This window comes from Brachycentrus maculatus, unplaced genomic scaffold, assembly GCF_059751285.1.
Source record: "Brachycentrus maculatus isolate JH-2025_06_01 unplaced genomic scaffold, ASM5975128v1 h1tg000269l, whole genome shotgun sequence".
In the NCBI taxonomy this organism is placed as follows: domain Eukaryota; kingdom Metazoa; phylum Arthropoda; class Insecta; order Trichoptera; family Brachycentridae; genus Brachycentrus; species Brachycentrus maculatus.
Genome location: NW_028281020.1, coordinates 1,210,670 through 1,225,000, shown reverse-complemented (window position 1 = coordinate 1,225,000; position 14,331 = coordinate 1,210,670). Strand labels below are relative to the sequence as shown.

Sequence of the window (14,331 nt, the reverse complement as noted above, 5' to 3'; positions counted from 1 at the left end):
TTATGCCAAAGTTAAAGTTAAATTTTGCGTATGAAAGTGTAGTTTTTCTTTATTGACACAACGTTCCCTTGAACCTCCCGCTCCCTTCTGCAGCACCCCCCAAATGCGAAAATTTTAAAAACGCCTAGCCAGACTTCCAAAACGTCCAGAAAGGGGCGCTGGCACCCCCGATAAGAAACATAACTTCAGGAAGTGGTGGACACTCCTTCTGTCCTTTTAAAATATTGTGTTTTCTGGAATTTTATATATTGTATATTATAGTAAGTCAAAAAAATTACCATTACCATTTACCGTTGTACGGCTGAGTTGAGTAACCATTATTAAACTGAACTTTTGAACTCAACTAAACGCCTAAACTCTTTTTATAAATGTCGCGTTTTAGCCGTGACCTTTCTATTTTTGTTTACACTGAAATAAATAAATTTAGATAGTGAAATATCTTCTTTGTAATATTAATATTATAATTTTGAAAATATGTAATACAACAAATTTCAATATCAATACCATTTAACCTGAAAAATTAATGACAAATATTTCGGCGGGTGGATTCGACATTCAGCCGCGGCGAAGTCACGCCCAGCCGGGAGCTTAGTACTAGTAGCCGTTTACGTCACTTCCGGCCGCTGGCGAATATCACTTCCAGCCATAAAAAATCGAGGTAGTTGGCGGTCTTTATATAAATAGTTAGTCTGTGGTCTGTGAGTGTAACTAAAACGTCGATGTGATTCATGACGTTTGTTGAGAAATTATTGTACGATAAGAATGGTCTTTGGATAAGGAATGAGAAAGAAAAATAAGTGAATTTTGCTTTGACAGAAGTATTTCTTTTCGCGATTGTATTTTTATGTTTAAGTGTATGGTGATGATTTAAGAAAATGTTTGATTTTAATTATTTCTTTGTTTTTGTTTTTGTTCTGCTAACTTCGCAGTTGGGTAGGTGTAAAACAATACTGACGTATGTTTTAAAATAATGAGTGTAAACATGTGTAGTGTTGACTAAATGTTGCATATTTTTCCAGTATTGTGTACGGAATATTATGTGAAGATATCCAACAATGGCCCCGTAGTCCTCGGGGCGAATGTAACGTTCACCGCTGAGATTTTCAACGAATATGGCAGCAATCCACAAGGGCCCTTTCGATTCTTTTGGAAAGATGATGCGATACCTCAACAAAACGCATTGGTATGATTCATTTTCTGTTTAGTTTTTCTTTATTAAAAAAACATGCCTAGGTATGTCACTAATAGAAAAAATTCTCTCCCATGCAGCAAAAAACTTGTCTGTCACCTTTGGTAATTTTTCTTCTACTTCACTTATATATATATATATTTTTTTTTTTTTAAACTCTTTATTCCAGCTTGACTAAGTGGTGGGTGCAATACTTAGTCTTAGTCTTAGTCTTTTGTTAATGTCAATGTTCTTTTCTGTATTTTCAGCAAATTAAAAATGTTTTTTAAACAAATACATAAAATTACATTAAATTAAATGTAGTTATTGTTGTAATCTGTTTTGTTTGAGTGATTGATCAACTCTAATTGTGAATTCTTCCTTTTTTGACCATTATGTCGGGTTGTGGTCCCGTAGTTAGTATCGCGGACACTCGAGTCAGAGTTTCTTGGTTCAAACCCATTCTACCACAATTTTATACCTATCTTTAATAATGAGCCGCTTAGGCTCACAGAAATATTATGAAATTGAAGTATATTTGTAATTAATAAAAAAACACAAATATTTTTTTTCTATAAAAAATATAATTATCTGCACCCAATGGTGCATAATGCAATGGATGTGGTTGATGCAATGTTTACTTGATTGTTAATTCAAAGGCAAGGAGATTGGTTCTACGTTTCCAATTTCAGTCCAGGATTTCTTAGTTTAGTGGGGATCATTTAAGATCAACCAGTATGGCAGCTAACCATTATCCATCGAAGAAGCACTTGAAATAGAAGTAATAGAAGATAAATACAAGGAGAATTTTGTATCTTTGTAGAGCATTTTAGATCTGATATTCTTCCTGTGCAATTTACTATATTTTTGATGCTGCAAATGGACTTGAATGGAAATCTTTAAATGCGCTGAGATACAGTTTTGTCTTCCAATAATTCACTCACCGATAGGTTAGGGCCTTACTCGCAATCTGGATGATTCAGTATGCGTTTGGTTGCATGAGGAGCCGATCATGCTTCTGCACACCATTAAAAAAATATATATTGTAATTTGAATTTTTTTCGGGATATGTATTGAAAAATATTTTTAACTCCTTACCTTTCAATAATTCTTTTCTTTTCAACACCATTTATTTATTTCGAGGAAAGACTTATTTTTTCAATACAAAAATGGTATTTGAGCAAAAAAATTCAATTATGTCAAATGTTACCTGCTTTTAAAGAAAATTATGTTTGCGATTTATCGTATATTGGACCTTAACATGTTAAAATGATTATTTGATTGCAGTTTGAGCAAGATTCTCCAATATCTCAGTGGTCTGTGGCGTACCCTGGAAGTCTGTACAGTCCCGGGCCATATGAAGTGGAGGTCAGTGTTAAGGAGTGGAGTTTTCTGATTTGGTGGACCCGTACCTCCGGACGAACTCACTTCAATGTTACCAGTAATTATTATTTTATTACGTGTTTGATTTGTTTTCTGTGTAGAATCCACCAAAATAAAATACAAGTTAAACACCCATTATAGAAATATTTTTAATGCAAATGCAGATAAAATCAGTTTCTCATTTAGAAATTGACTAATCTTATGATTTCTTAAATAAAAATTATTATTTATTTTTATTTTTATTTTTATTCAGCCTTCACTCGTTTAGGCGAGTGATTTAAATTAAATATGGTTATGCGCCATATTCATGAAATGTTATTTCAAGACTGCTTTTAGTAATCCAAAGATGAAATGTTTTAACAATTCAATGATTTTTAAGTTTTATACTTTTTTTATTTTCGAGTTTTTGGTGATTTTAGAGTGACTGTTGAGCGTTTTTTTTAAATTTTGAATATTTAAGAAAAAAAACTATATTTTTTTAGTTGGTGATAACTATGAAGTCTGAAGAATAATAAAAAAAAAATGTAATTATTTTCATAAAATGTTCATATTCTTAAGTATAAAATTAGGTTAAGTATAACCAGCGCCGCGATGATGATTTTGTTAGTTCCTTACCGCGTATCAAGACTTTCAAACTTTAAAATTTTTCAATATTTAAAATATATTAAATTTGACATGTTCATATTAAGAAGCAGGCTGTAAATATTGAAAAAGGAGAAAAATTTATTTACATTGTACTAGTAGAGATAAAATAAATTAAAAATTAAAAAATAAATTAAAAACCCTTAAAGTGAGTCGAATATTTGAAATTTGTTTCAATATTAAATTGGGATGCTTTGAACTTGTCCATATTTATAATTCTTATCTATAAATGACATCACAATGAATCACACCTAACTGCATTTAATGGTGTCAAAATATTAGCAATTAATGTTTATGCCCATTCCTTACTTTATTTACTCTCATAACAACATGCACATGTGATTATCATTGCTTTTAAAATAATTGTTACCTTATTAACTTGTGTATTATGTCTGCCTCCGTGGTGTAGTGGTTAGCGTGTTTAGCTACCATGCTGAAGGTTCCGGGTTCGATTTCCAGGGGGGTAAAAATAAATATTATCGATTCATTCTAATATTTATTTAATATTACCCTGGACTGGTCCCTGAAGCGCAGGAGTGATCACCTTACCTTCATATAAGTAACGATCAAGATAACACTGTGTCAATGCAATGCAGTGCCCTATGCATCATTGGGTGCGGATAAGGGTTAGAAGAAGAAGTATTATACTACTGATTATTCAGTTTTCATTCAGCTATTTTTCTTTAATCCTTTTTATTATACCTCAGGTTTATTTAAAATGGCATATGATTAAATTAACTAAATAAAAACAATTTTTTTATAAAATGCAGAAATTAAATATAAAATTTGATCATCTGGAGTTTCATAGTAAACCACAGTATTTTTTTGTTTAATTGATTTTTACAACATAGTCCAGTATCATACTTATCTACCAAACAACAGTTTCCATGTTTGATTCCCTGGGTAATTGTAGATGTAACCCTGGAGTAAGTCTTCATTATTGTGGATGAAAAGGAATAAGCAAATTAAAATATATATTTTTTTTGCCACCCTGTATTAAGTTATTTATTTTAATGATATTTTCTTATTTTTAATTATATTTAATGTCTTATATTTAATTTAATAATAGTTTAAATATTTAACTTTAAATTTTATAAATATCATCATGTATCAATAAAAATATGTTTAGATTCAATCCTATTGTGTGAACCACTTATTCAATCTAGAACTCAATTTCAATCTGGATCGTTTGTGATTCAAAAGTAAAAATAAATCTTATATAACAAATGATTATTCATATCGCTAGTTGCATATCTGACTACTGTAATAAAAATTTGCATAAATGCTATTATTTATTAAAGTTATTCATAAGTGTGTCAAATTAAATCTAGAAATCTAGTCTTTTTGTTTTTTAATAGTACACTGTGGACAAAGAAAATTTTGTATGGGTTACATTTTAGTAAAATTGTTTTTTTACTACTTATATTCTTTGTGTTTTTTTTCTAATGATTTATTTAATTTATTTTTAGGGTTAATGAATGGGAACATGGATCTGTCCCAAAATAACTCGCTCATATCAAGTGAATATATTTCAACCTCCTTACCCTTGACCCACGAAATCAAGCTATCCAAGGCTGATGGAGATTTCCTGGCAAAAGACGCCACATCCATACTGACCTATTGGTTTGTGGACTGCGTGTACTATGGATCCACAAGCAACATGTCTTTCTCGAACAAGTATAATGTTTCGGGCGAGGTTCACAGCATCGAGGCTCTCGTGCTGGCTTCTTTCGACCCCATCCCGCCACCTACCACTCTTCCTCCCCCCACTACTAGTACTTCTACCACCACTCCTAAGCCCACTACCACCACTCCTAAGCCCACTACCTCCACTGCTGCTCCAACGACGAGTTCCACTACCCCTTCGACAACCACTCCCAAATCTAACTCTTCCGATGATGTCACCACGGTGAAGGCGGCCGTGGTCAAGAGATCGGCTAGTAGAGGAAAGAGTTCTCTCCAGCGAATGATGAAGAAGACAGATTCCAGGGCAATGTACAGTCCCTTCAATGGCACTCTTCAAATTCCCTTTTCTTGCCTGAACCAAACTATTGTGCCATTAGATTCTAATAAAACATATGGATATTTTCACCGAAAAATTATAGTGCAAGGTAAGACCATTTCATTGTCATTTTTTTTACTATTTTTCACTATTTTATAAAAATATTTTTATTTGTTTCTATAATGTAGCAAAAACTGTGTTTGCCTATCATGCGCGATGTACAGAATTTGATTACCAATAGTCTCAAAATAAATGGACACTATTTTAATTTTTTCACTCTAATATTTATTTAATGTTATCCCAGACTAGTACCTGAATTGCAATACTAGTAACCTTGTTATGAATATATTGATGCAATGCAGTGAAACACATTAAAAAATAATCTAGAACCAATTTTTTTTTGCTCTGCGGAGATCGAGTCTAATGTTGAATAGTGAATGGTACAAAGTTTACCAATTACTTGCTTAATTTCCTTCTCATCTCTCATCTGTTGAGACATATATAATATGTCTTGATAACAGTCCCTTGATGTTCAGACACATTATTTGTGTACTACGATTTACAAAAATTCAACATATTGTACTGTGTTTATGTGGATAAGTTGTTATTGTGTTTGCTTTGTTTTCAGACCCCATCGCCAACATGTCCATCAGCGGAAATAATTGGCTGCAGCATGAGGACATGCTCATGTTGCAAGTCAAGTGCAGAGGATCCCCTCCGTACAGTTATTGCATTCAGTTTAGACAAGGATTATACAATGTAACGGGAAACGAAACTTGTAAAAATCCCTTTTCCACGCAGACTTGCGAATTTCCCGTCGTACATTACTTCTCCAATGTGGATATTCACACTGTCATCATCATAGTATCAAATAGTGTAACTAAAGTTGTCTCACCTGTGACGGTGCGGTTTTATCAAGGTAAGATCTTTAAGATAGATGTGTGGCAAAAATTGCGTGATTCAATATGTATAAAATTTAACAAATTCAAAGTTGTGATAGGCACTAATAGACTTTTGACACAACCAGATCTCAGGTCCTAGTTGTGTCAAAATATAGATGATGTGGTTGAATGATACTATTTTGTTGCCACCAATCTCCATTATCATTTTCATTTTTTGACAGCTCTTTTAAACATAGGTTCGTTCTACTTTATTTACAATGGAAACAGGTTATAGTCCTTTATTATGTAAAATTCTAATTTTCTCAGTTTAATTGTGGTGTGTATGTGTTGGATTATGTTTGATTGGTCTCTGTGTAGATGATGTAAATTTTTTGATGTTTTATACTGAATTTTACTAATTTATTTTTGGCAGAGCTCATTGACCAGAGAGCGGAAGAACTTATCCCTTGTTTCTGAAATTAGTATCAGTTTTACAGTTTTGCAGTTTGGGTCACTTCACACTTTTGGTTAGCGCATACATTTTCATTTTTCAGTAATCACAAAGCGTAAAATATTTTTGTTTTGTTTATTTCAGTTGTCACCAAAGCACAATTGTCCGTGATAGTGGTGCCTATATCATTTAGTATAATCGCAGCAATTCTAATTGTATTCGGAGTTGCATACTACATACAGAATAGATCGAGGTTAGTAACAAAACTTATGTTATTGTCTTTATTTTGTTTTGATCTATAACATATTATATTTTGTTGAGAATCATATTATAAACTACTACATGTTGGGCTGATGTATTCATACTAATAAATAAATTAACTAAGCTAAAGGTATAAATATTTGACTAATAAGATGCCTGTTGTTGGAATACTTTTAATTCATAACTAATTATGTAATTTTGAAATGCTTATGCTGTAAGGTAAATACCAAAGTTGAATTATCTATGAATTATCACATCAAATCAATTTTTCTTATTAGCAATTACCTAAAATGATGTGGAACAAGCCACTGCTTGATTTAATGCCACGCCCCTTTACATTTCAAAATTGTTATTCATCACTTTTAACACTGTACAGAGACTAACTCAATTCTGCATTGTGAAACTAAGTTTAGTTTAAAATTTAAGCAACCATATTTTTAAATGTAACTAAGCCTTTCTGTTTAATTTATCCATGATCTCTACTCAATATTCAATTGATGACTGCATCAATGATGCATTAACCATTAGTGATGAGAATCAATATATTGTGTCCCGTATACTTTGCCAAAAGCGCGGCTGTCGATATACCGATGATGACTCAGCGTATTTTTGCAGTCAGCGCATTTCTTAAGTTCCAATTCATTAATAATATTCACAAAATAAACAAATTAAACATTTTTTTTATGTAAAATAGAAATACATTTTATGTAAAAACATATTGTTTTCGTCCTCACCATGTACACAAAATTTTAAATGGACTATTTTTGCAAAAAAATCTTCAGTAGTATAAATATGAAAAAATCTCAGCACTTAAACAGTAAACCCTTTAAGTGCCTGGAGATATTAGTAAAGCTGTTCCCGGTAGGCCGTAACATTTAAAGTAGAGTAAAACCTTACAAAATAATATTTTTTGTAAATAAACATATGATTTAGGATATTCTGAAGACTTGCCAAATTTGTACACTGTGTGGATTAAAATATGTACGTATCGCTCACTCCTTTCAACAAGTTGTGCATGTTTTCGGAATGCTCAGAAAATTTACTATATCCCAGCAAAAGCGGCATATTTTTAACATAATACTTACCCGCTACAGGGCAGAAAGTGTTGTTTTTGCATTTTGAAAAAAAGGTATTGCTATATTATTTTTTTAAATATACTAAATGTTTTTCAAATGGAGAAAAAACATTCAGGTTTTACCTAAAAAGATATGTTGCACAGTAAAAAGTTCAATAAGTTGCTTCATATTTATTTTTAGTACATTTTACTATATTTTTAAACTTTAAAACGATCTCCTGAAAAATCAAGTTTTTTGATAAATGACATTGTTGAAAAGAGTGAGCGATATGTATTCCGTAGATATAGATAATCAAAAATCGTGCTTGACATAGGAAGATACAAGCACAGAGTTGAGCGCGTTTATACACTAATTTTGTATAGCCGGCTGGCAAGCATGGCATTGGAGAGCGCGTGATTGCCCTTCAGGCAGACAACCGACTAATATGCATTATGCATTGAGATTTTTTTTTATATATTTGTTTTCAGGTTTACTGTGGAAGTGGCAGACTTCAACTTTGGGCAGCAGTACGCTGATTTGGAATACAAAACCTTCGGAGAGCGACTCCGGGAGAGCTTCAACAACGCCCTCAACTGGGGAGGATCTAGGGATCTCGAGTCCCCCAGTCCTCCGTGGCCGGCCAACGATAACAACAAATACGGAACCATGACATGAAGGACTCGTAGCCACCCCTTACCCTCTTCGACCCAGCGCTTTAGTTAACGAAAGAATTTGGAGATAAATACCCTTTTTTTATTTATTGTAACTGCAGACAGTTGGTAGAATTCCATATTGAGTTGTTGGGTAATATATCCAAAATTAAACAAGGTTTATTTGGTTGAATTCTACATTTATTTATGTATATGTATTAACATATACATAAATAAATGTAGAATTCACCTTGTATAATTTTTTATACATCACCCAACAACCCTTTTTTTAAATGATCAAACAGTATGTAAATAACGCAAACATTCTTCAAGTCAAAAAAATGACTTCATCAGATTTCATAAAATGAATTTAATGTTACTAGTCCACAAAATGGCACAAATCTTGGAAATTTGAATTTGCATGTGTGTAATTTGGCAGTTAGATCAATTTACAATCAATTTACAAAATGCGTCCCGATATCAAAATAAGTCAAATTCGCATTTCAGATATTTTTGTTTAATGTGAACTACATTTGTGTAAATTTATATTTGCTAAAATTCTAATTTCATATAGTAATTAAAGCAGTGTCAATATTTTTGATCATTTTTTGCACACGGAGATACGAAAACTTGTCTCTCTATGATTCATAATTTGTGGATGTGGTTGCTTGTGATATGTATGTATGTACAGGCGTTTCTATCAGAGGCTGATCTGGACATAATACTAAACTAACAAATTGGTTATATACAGATTGTAAAACGTATGCGTAGGCCTGTTTGGATATACAATACAAACATCAGAGTATGTGTAAGTCAAGTGTGATGGAAACAAATGCTTTTAAATAATATATTTTTTTCGTAAGTTGCATTTACATTATGTAGGTGAACAAGATATATAACCAAGATACTGTAGCTCTACTACAAGTTCTTTAACTCTTTGAGGCACAGAATTTGATACGGTGAAAAAAACTGGAGTTGCATACAAAATTATTTATTTAAAATTTTATTAAATTTTTATTTATTTAAAATTTATATGATCGTGGAGTGACAAATTGAAGACCATTGGCTTTGAAATGTACATATGTATGCGACGCTTATTGGTAAGCGTAGTTTACTCTTAAGATAGGTGGTAGAGACAATATAAACCTTTGTGCTGTAAGTTATTCCAATTTTTTAAGCGGTACAAAAAACATTCCACCATGTATATTTAGGTATAAAAAGGAGGTACCTTTTAAATTCCACCGTGCTCCAAAGAGTTAAAGCACCACCTAAAAACAGCTACAAGTCCGACTTTATACTCGAATCAAAGATTTTTTACTTATTCGTTCAAGCATACTGATATTGTTAGATCACCCAATCAATTGTATAAGATAATATTATATTAATGTAAATTTTTTATTTGATTATAGTTTAAACATGTTTGTTTATAGATGAGCGGATTTTTTTTTTAAACATTGTGATAATTTTTTTTGTTAATCTACTTAAAATGAAAAGATTTGGTGATAAATCATCATCTGAGATGATGTAAAGAATCAAATTAATTTTAATATTAGTTTAATTTTGTTGACAATTTCATGGTGTAATTATTTTGGAAATAAAACGAAATATGTACCAAAGAAATTCAAAATTGCGGTAAATAATTTTGTCTTTGTAGTTTTTTATACATGCCAAAATATCAACAAATAAAACACAACTTCAATTCTTCAATCCAGTGCGATTCTTTTATCAGAGATTTTTTAATATTTATTATTGATTTATATAATTAATTATCCATACAAAAGAACAAATGAAATATTAAAAGATACATTGTGTTAGTCCATTTAACATGTTTTACAATTCATTCAATCTTATATGTACAATAAATAATATGGGAAAAAAGTTGGCAATCATAGTAATTTTAATTTTATGTGCAACTGCTCTAAACAACAACTTAGTGCTATAGTGGAACCCCTATCAAGATTTGAAGCCAGGATATCGCTCACTCCTTTCAACAATGTCATAAATCATATAAAAAAACTTGATTTTTCAGGAGAGTGTTTAAGTTTAAAAATACAATAAAATGTATTAAAAATAAATATCAAGCCACTTATTGAACTTTTTACTGTGCAACAGATCTTTTTAGGTAAAACCTGAACTTTTTTACTCCATTTGAAAAATATTAAGTATATTTAAAAAAAATAATTAAATAATACATTTTCTTCAAAATGCAAAAACAACACTTTCTGCCCTGTAGCGAGTATATACATATTATGTTAAAAATATCCCGCTTTTGCTGGGATATAGTACATTTTCTGGGCATTCCGAAAACATGCACAACTGAAACTTGACGATTTTTGATATATGACGTTGTTGTAAGGAGTGAGCGATATGTTTTTTCCCTATACATACTGTTTAACTTCAACTTTTAAACACATGTCATATTTCTCTCCCATCGTCAAATGGCCAAAGTACTCTAGTTTTCTTTAAAAAAATCTATCATGTTATTTTTATTTGTGAAATCCGCTAATTTGAAAATCGCTCATTTTACTAAGTTGGCTACATATTGCATTATTTCTTGCGGATAACTTTGACATGATATCAAAAGCTTTCTTTCTCCTTTGTTTCCATGTTTTGTTTTATTATCAATATTCACTGATCTATTTAAATTATTTACGCTTTATTATAATACCTTGAATGAATTTTTGTAATAATTACATATGTATATACATTTTGCAACAGGTTGAAAAGTTAAAAAATTGACAAATTTAATTTAATTGAAGTTTTTGGTTATTAAAAGGTAATGTGCCAAATGGCTCCTATTAAATCAACTAATTTTATTATTCTATCAAATCAACTAATTTTATTGTGTGTGGCCTCATATTTTATAGCTTACTCCTGATCCATATTCTTGAAATGTAGAAATGTGGATTGGCATTGGGTTTATATGGAAAAATTCCCATCTCTCAGAATATATATATTTTTTTGTTGTAAATATTTACTAATTCTTAGAATTTTTCAATTCTCTTTATTTCTGATCAATTTTAAGATTGAAATACATATTTAGTCCGAAATAAGACCAATTTTTGAAATGGGCGATATATTATTGAACATTCATCCAACTGCCTAAATCCATTGTTATTTGCTTTGTTTTGTGGAATGTTTCCGAGATGATTTGAAATGTGATAAAAATATGGAAATTGACTGAACAAGTGACAAAACTTGAAAAAAAAAACTTCTATAAAAATATGTATGTCTATGGAGATAATTTAACTTTAAAAATGTATTTGGTTTAGTTTTACTTCATGTCCACTGATATATTTTAATATAGTCATATCTATCTATGTATATTTTTTGTAGTTGTTTTATAATTATTATTAGTTATAAGAAAGATTTTTCCATATACATATTTAGTCTTACATATAGCGAGTATTACTTCATCAGTTAATATAATACTATTTCTAATAGTGACATTGTGTAATCTTTCTATATTAACACAAGATACACGATTATGCAACTAAGAAGACTTAAAATATATTTGAATGCTATTTCTTTCATGCTTCAATAATGAAAATGATCAGATTAGTCATAATTTTGAGCTTATGAAGCTACGCTAGCGAGCAAATAGGGTTTTACGCATTTGCAACCTCCTCCAATGAAGACGTCCTTGCATCATTTATTAATTTCTCAGTGTGTATCGAATGTTTACTGTCAAAGAATTGTCTAGTTAACGAGATGTACGCACTACATGTCAATCGCTAGTGTCCACGAGAGCTCTGCGCTCCACGATGTGTTCACAGTGTGTCCGCTGTCAGATTCGAATCTGTCAACGGAGCTTGTGAATACAATTGCAGACTGCTACTTCTTCCTGTTGTGGATATGCACCTTAAAACTTCATTTTTTTATGTCTCTTTATAAAATAATTAAAGTGTAAATAAAAAATTAGTTTTTATTTAACACAGTGCAATTATAAAAAGGATATTTTAATTTCATTTCAATTGCTTTTCTTTTGAAGTACATTAGTATAGTGATCTTTTCAAACAACCGATTTGAGATTTATGGAATGTATTTTTTTTCAATGATTATGTAGAATACTTGTACCTTTTTTCAGTAATGTAATTTTCACATCATGTTTTATTTTAAATTTTTATTGAAATTATTTATTTTCACTATAGGTATATGAATTGCTTTTGAAAATTCAAGAAATATGATATGAACATTATTTAAATTTTCAATAATAATTTAATTACATTTGATATATATATATTTGTAATAAAATTTAATTTAACCAACTGTAATATCAATAACCATTTGAAAAAAAATTGTGGCATTGAATTTTTAAGTATGATATTTGTATGACAACATAATTACATATTTTGTTATTATTTTTCTCTCACATACTTGTGAATCCTGATTGTACAAAGTAGATTTTGTTTTTAAAAACTAAAATTGGATTTATTTTTAAATGTAGGTATAATTTTTCCAGTAGTATATGATATTTTGTATAGACATATATATATATTGAACAAATTATGTGGTGTGTTTTTCTTGTATTATATCCTATTAATATCTTATACATATTTACATTTAAACCAATATATTATGATTAACATAAAAATAAAGTAATTTAAGATTGAATTGTTATTTTTATTTTTGGTCTATCTAAATAAATAGTGTTAGAAACTAGCAGGGTAGTAAAAAAGCTGCCATTTTGTCTTCGGTAAGTTCTACACTGCAGATTACTGTATTATTTTTATTTTTAAATTAATTTATGTCAATATTTGCAATCCTGTGTTCGACATGCTATAGTGGGACACTGGACCTTTTTTTAGGGTCTATCAATTTATCAGTACTCAGTTTAACTCGATCGTGACACGGGCAAGGAGTTTGTATCGCATCGATAAGCCCGAACACTGCTCGGGCAAATTCTATTTCAACTTGTCGGTAGTGATTTGCCCCAGCAAAACATATCTATGTATATATTTGTTTTTATCGACTAACCAGAGCGGTGTTCGGGCGGTGTACATTCTACTCGTTTGTAACAATTTCCTGCAACATAGATTTTTTTCCGAAATTCAACTTTTAATGATGCAGAATTATCGCATACATAATTATAACGTAAGTGATTAGTAGTTCAATAATTTGAAAGCAGACTAACTGTCACGATGATAGAACATCAAATACCATTAGCTAGTTTTGTTATTTAGCTTCTCGTGCCTACTAGGTTATTAACTGATTATTGTTATTTTAGATAAAATATTACACATTAATTGGGAATCGAACTCGCCGCTACGCGAAAAGATGGACACAAATAAAATATTGAAATTTGAACATGTAAAAATTAGCTCATTGGTTAGTACAAGTGGTAATGTAGGTATTATTGAATCATTTGAACATGTAAAAATTAGCTCATTGGTTAGTACAAGTGGTAATGTAGGTATTATTGAAATTTGAACATGTAAAAATTAGCTCATTGGTTAGTACAAGTGGTAATGTAGGTATTATTGAAATTTGAACATGTAAAAATTAGCTCATTGGTTAGTACAAGTGGTAATGTAGGTATTATTGAAATTTGAACATGTAAAAATTAGCTCATTGGTTAGTACAAGTGGTAATGTAGGTATTATTGAAATTTGAACATGTAAAAATTAGCTCATTGGTTAGTACAAGTGGTAATGTAGGTATTATTGAATCATTTGTACAACATACCTTCATTGTGATGGATTGGCAATAAAAAATGTCAATATATATATTTTTTAATTCAATGGAAATTTACTTAGTAAAACCATGAATTTATTTATTTTTACTCAATCTCAATCATCTTCAAGGTCAGAGGGTGAAATTTGTTACTTTTCTTCTTTG

At 30.5% G+C, this 14,331-nt stretch overlaps 1 protein-coding gene across 1 annotated transcript; it reads left to right on the top strand.

Annotated features, from left to right (window-relative positions):
* Positions 1 to 737: 737 nt before the first annotated feature.
* On the top strand, positions 738 to 9,480 carry LOC148305557 (uncharacterized). Its single transcript, XM_088266490.1, has 7 exons — positions 738 to 933; positions 1,020 to 1,183; positions 2,456 to 2,609; positions 4,663 to 5,304; positions 5,824 to 6,114; positions 6,672 to 6,780; positions 8,332 to 9,480. The coding sequence occupies exons 1-7, from the start codon at positions 876 to 878 to the stop codon at positions 8,516 to 8,518; spliced, it is 1,605 nt and encodes a 534-aa protein (XP_088122616.1). The 5' UTR covers positions 738 to 875; the 3' UTR covers positions 8,519 to 9,480.
* The last annotated feature ends 4,851 nt before the right edge of the window (positions 9,481 to 14,331 follow it).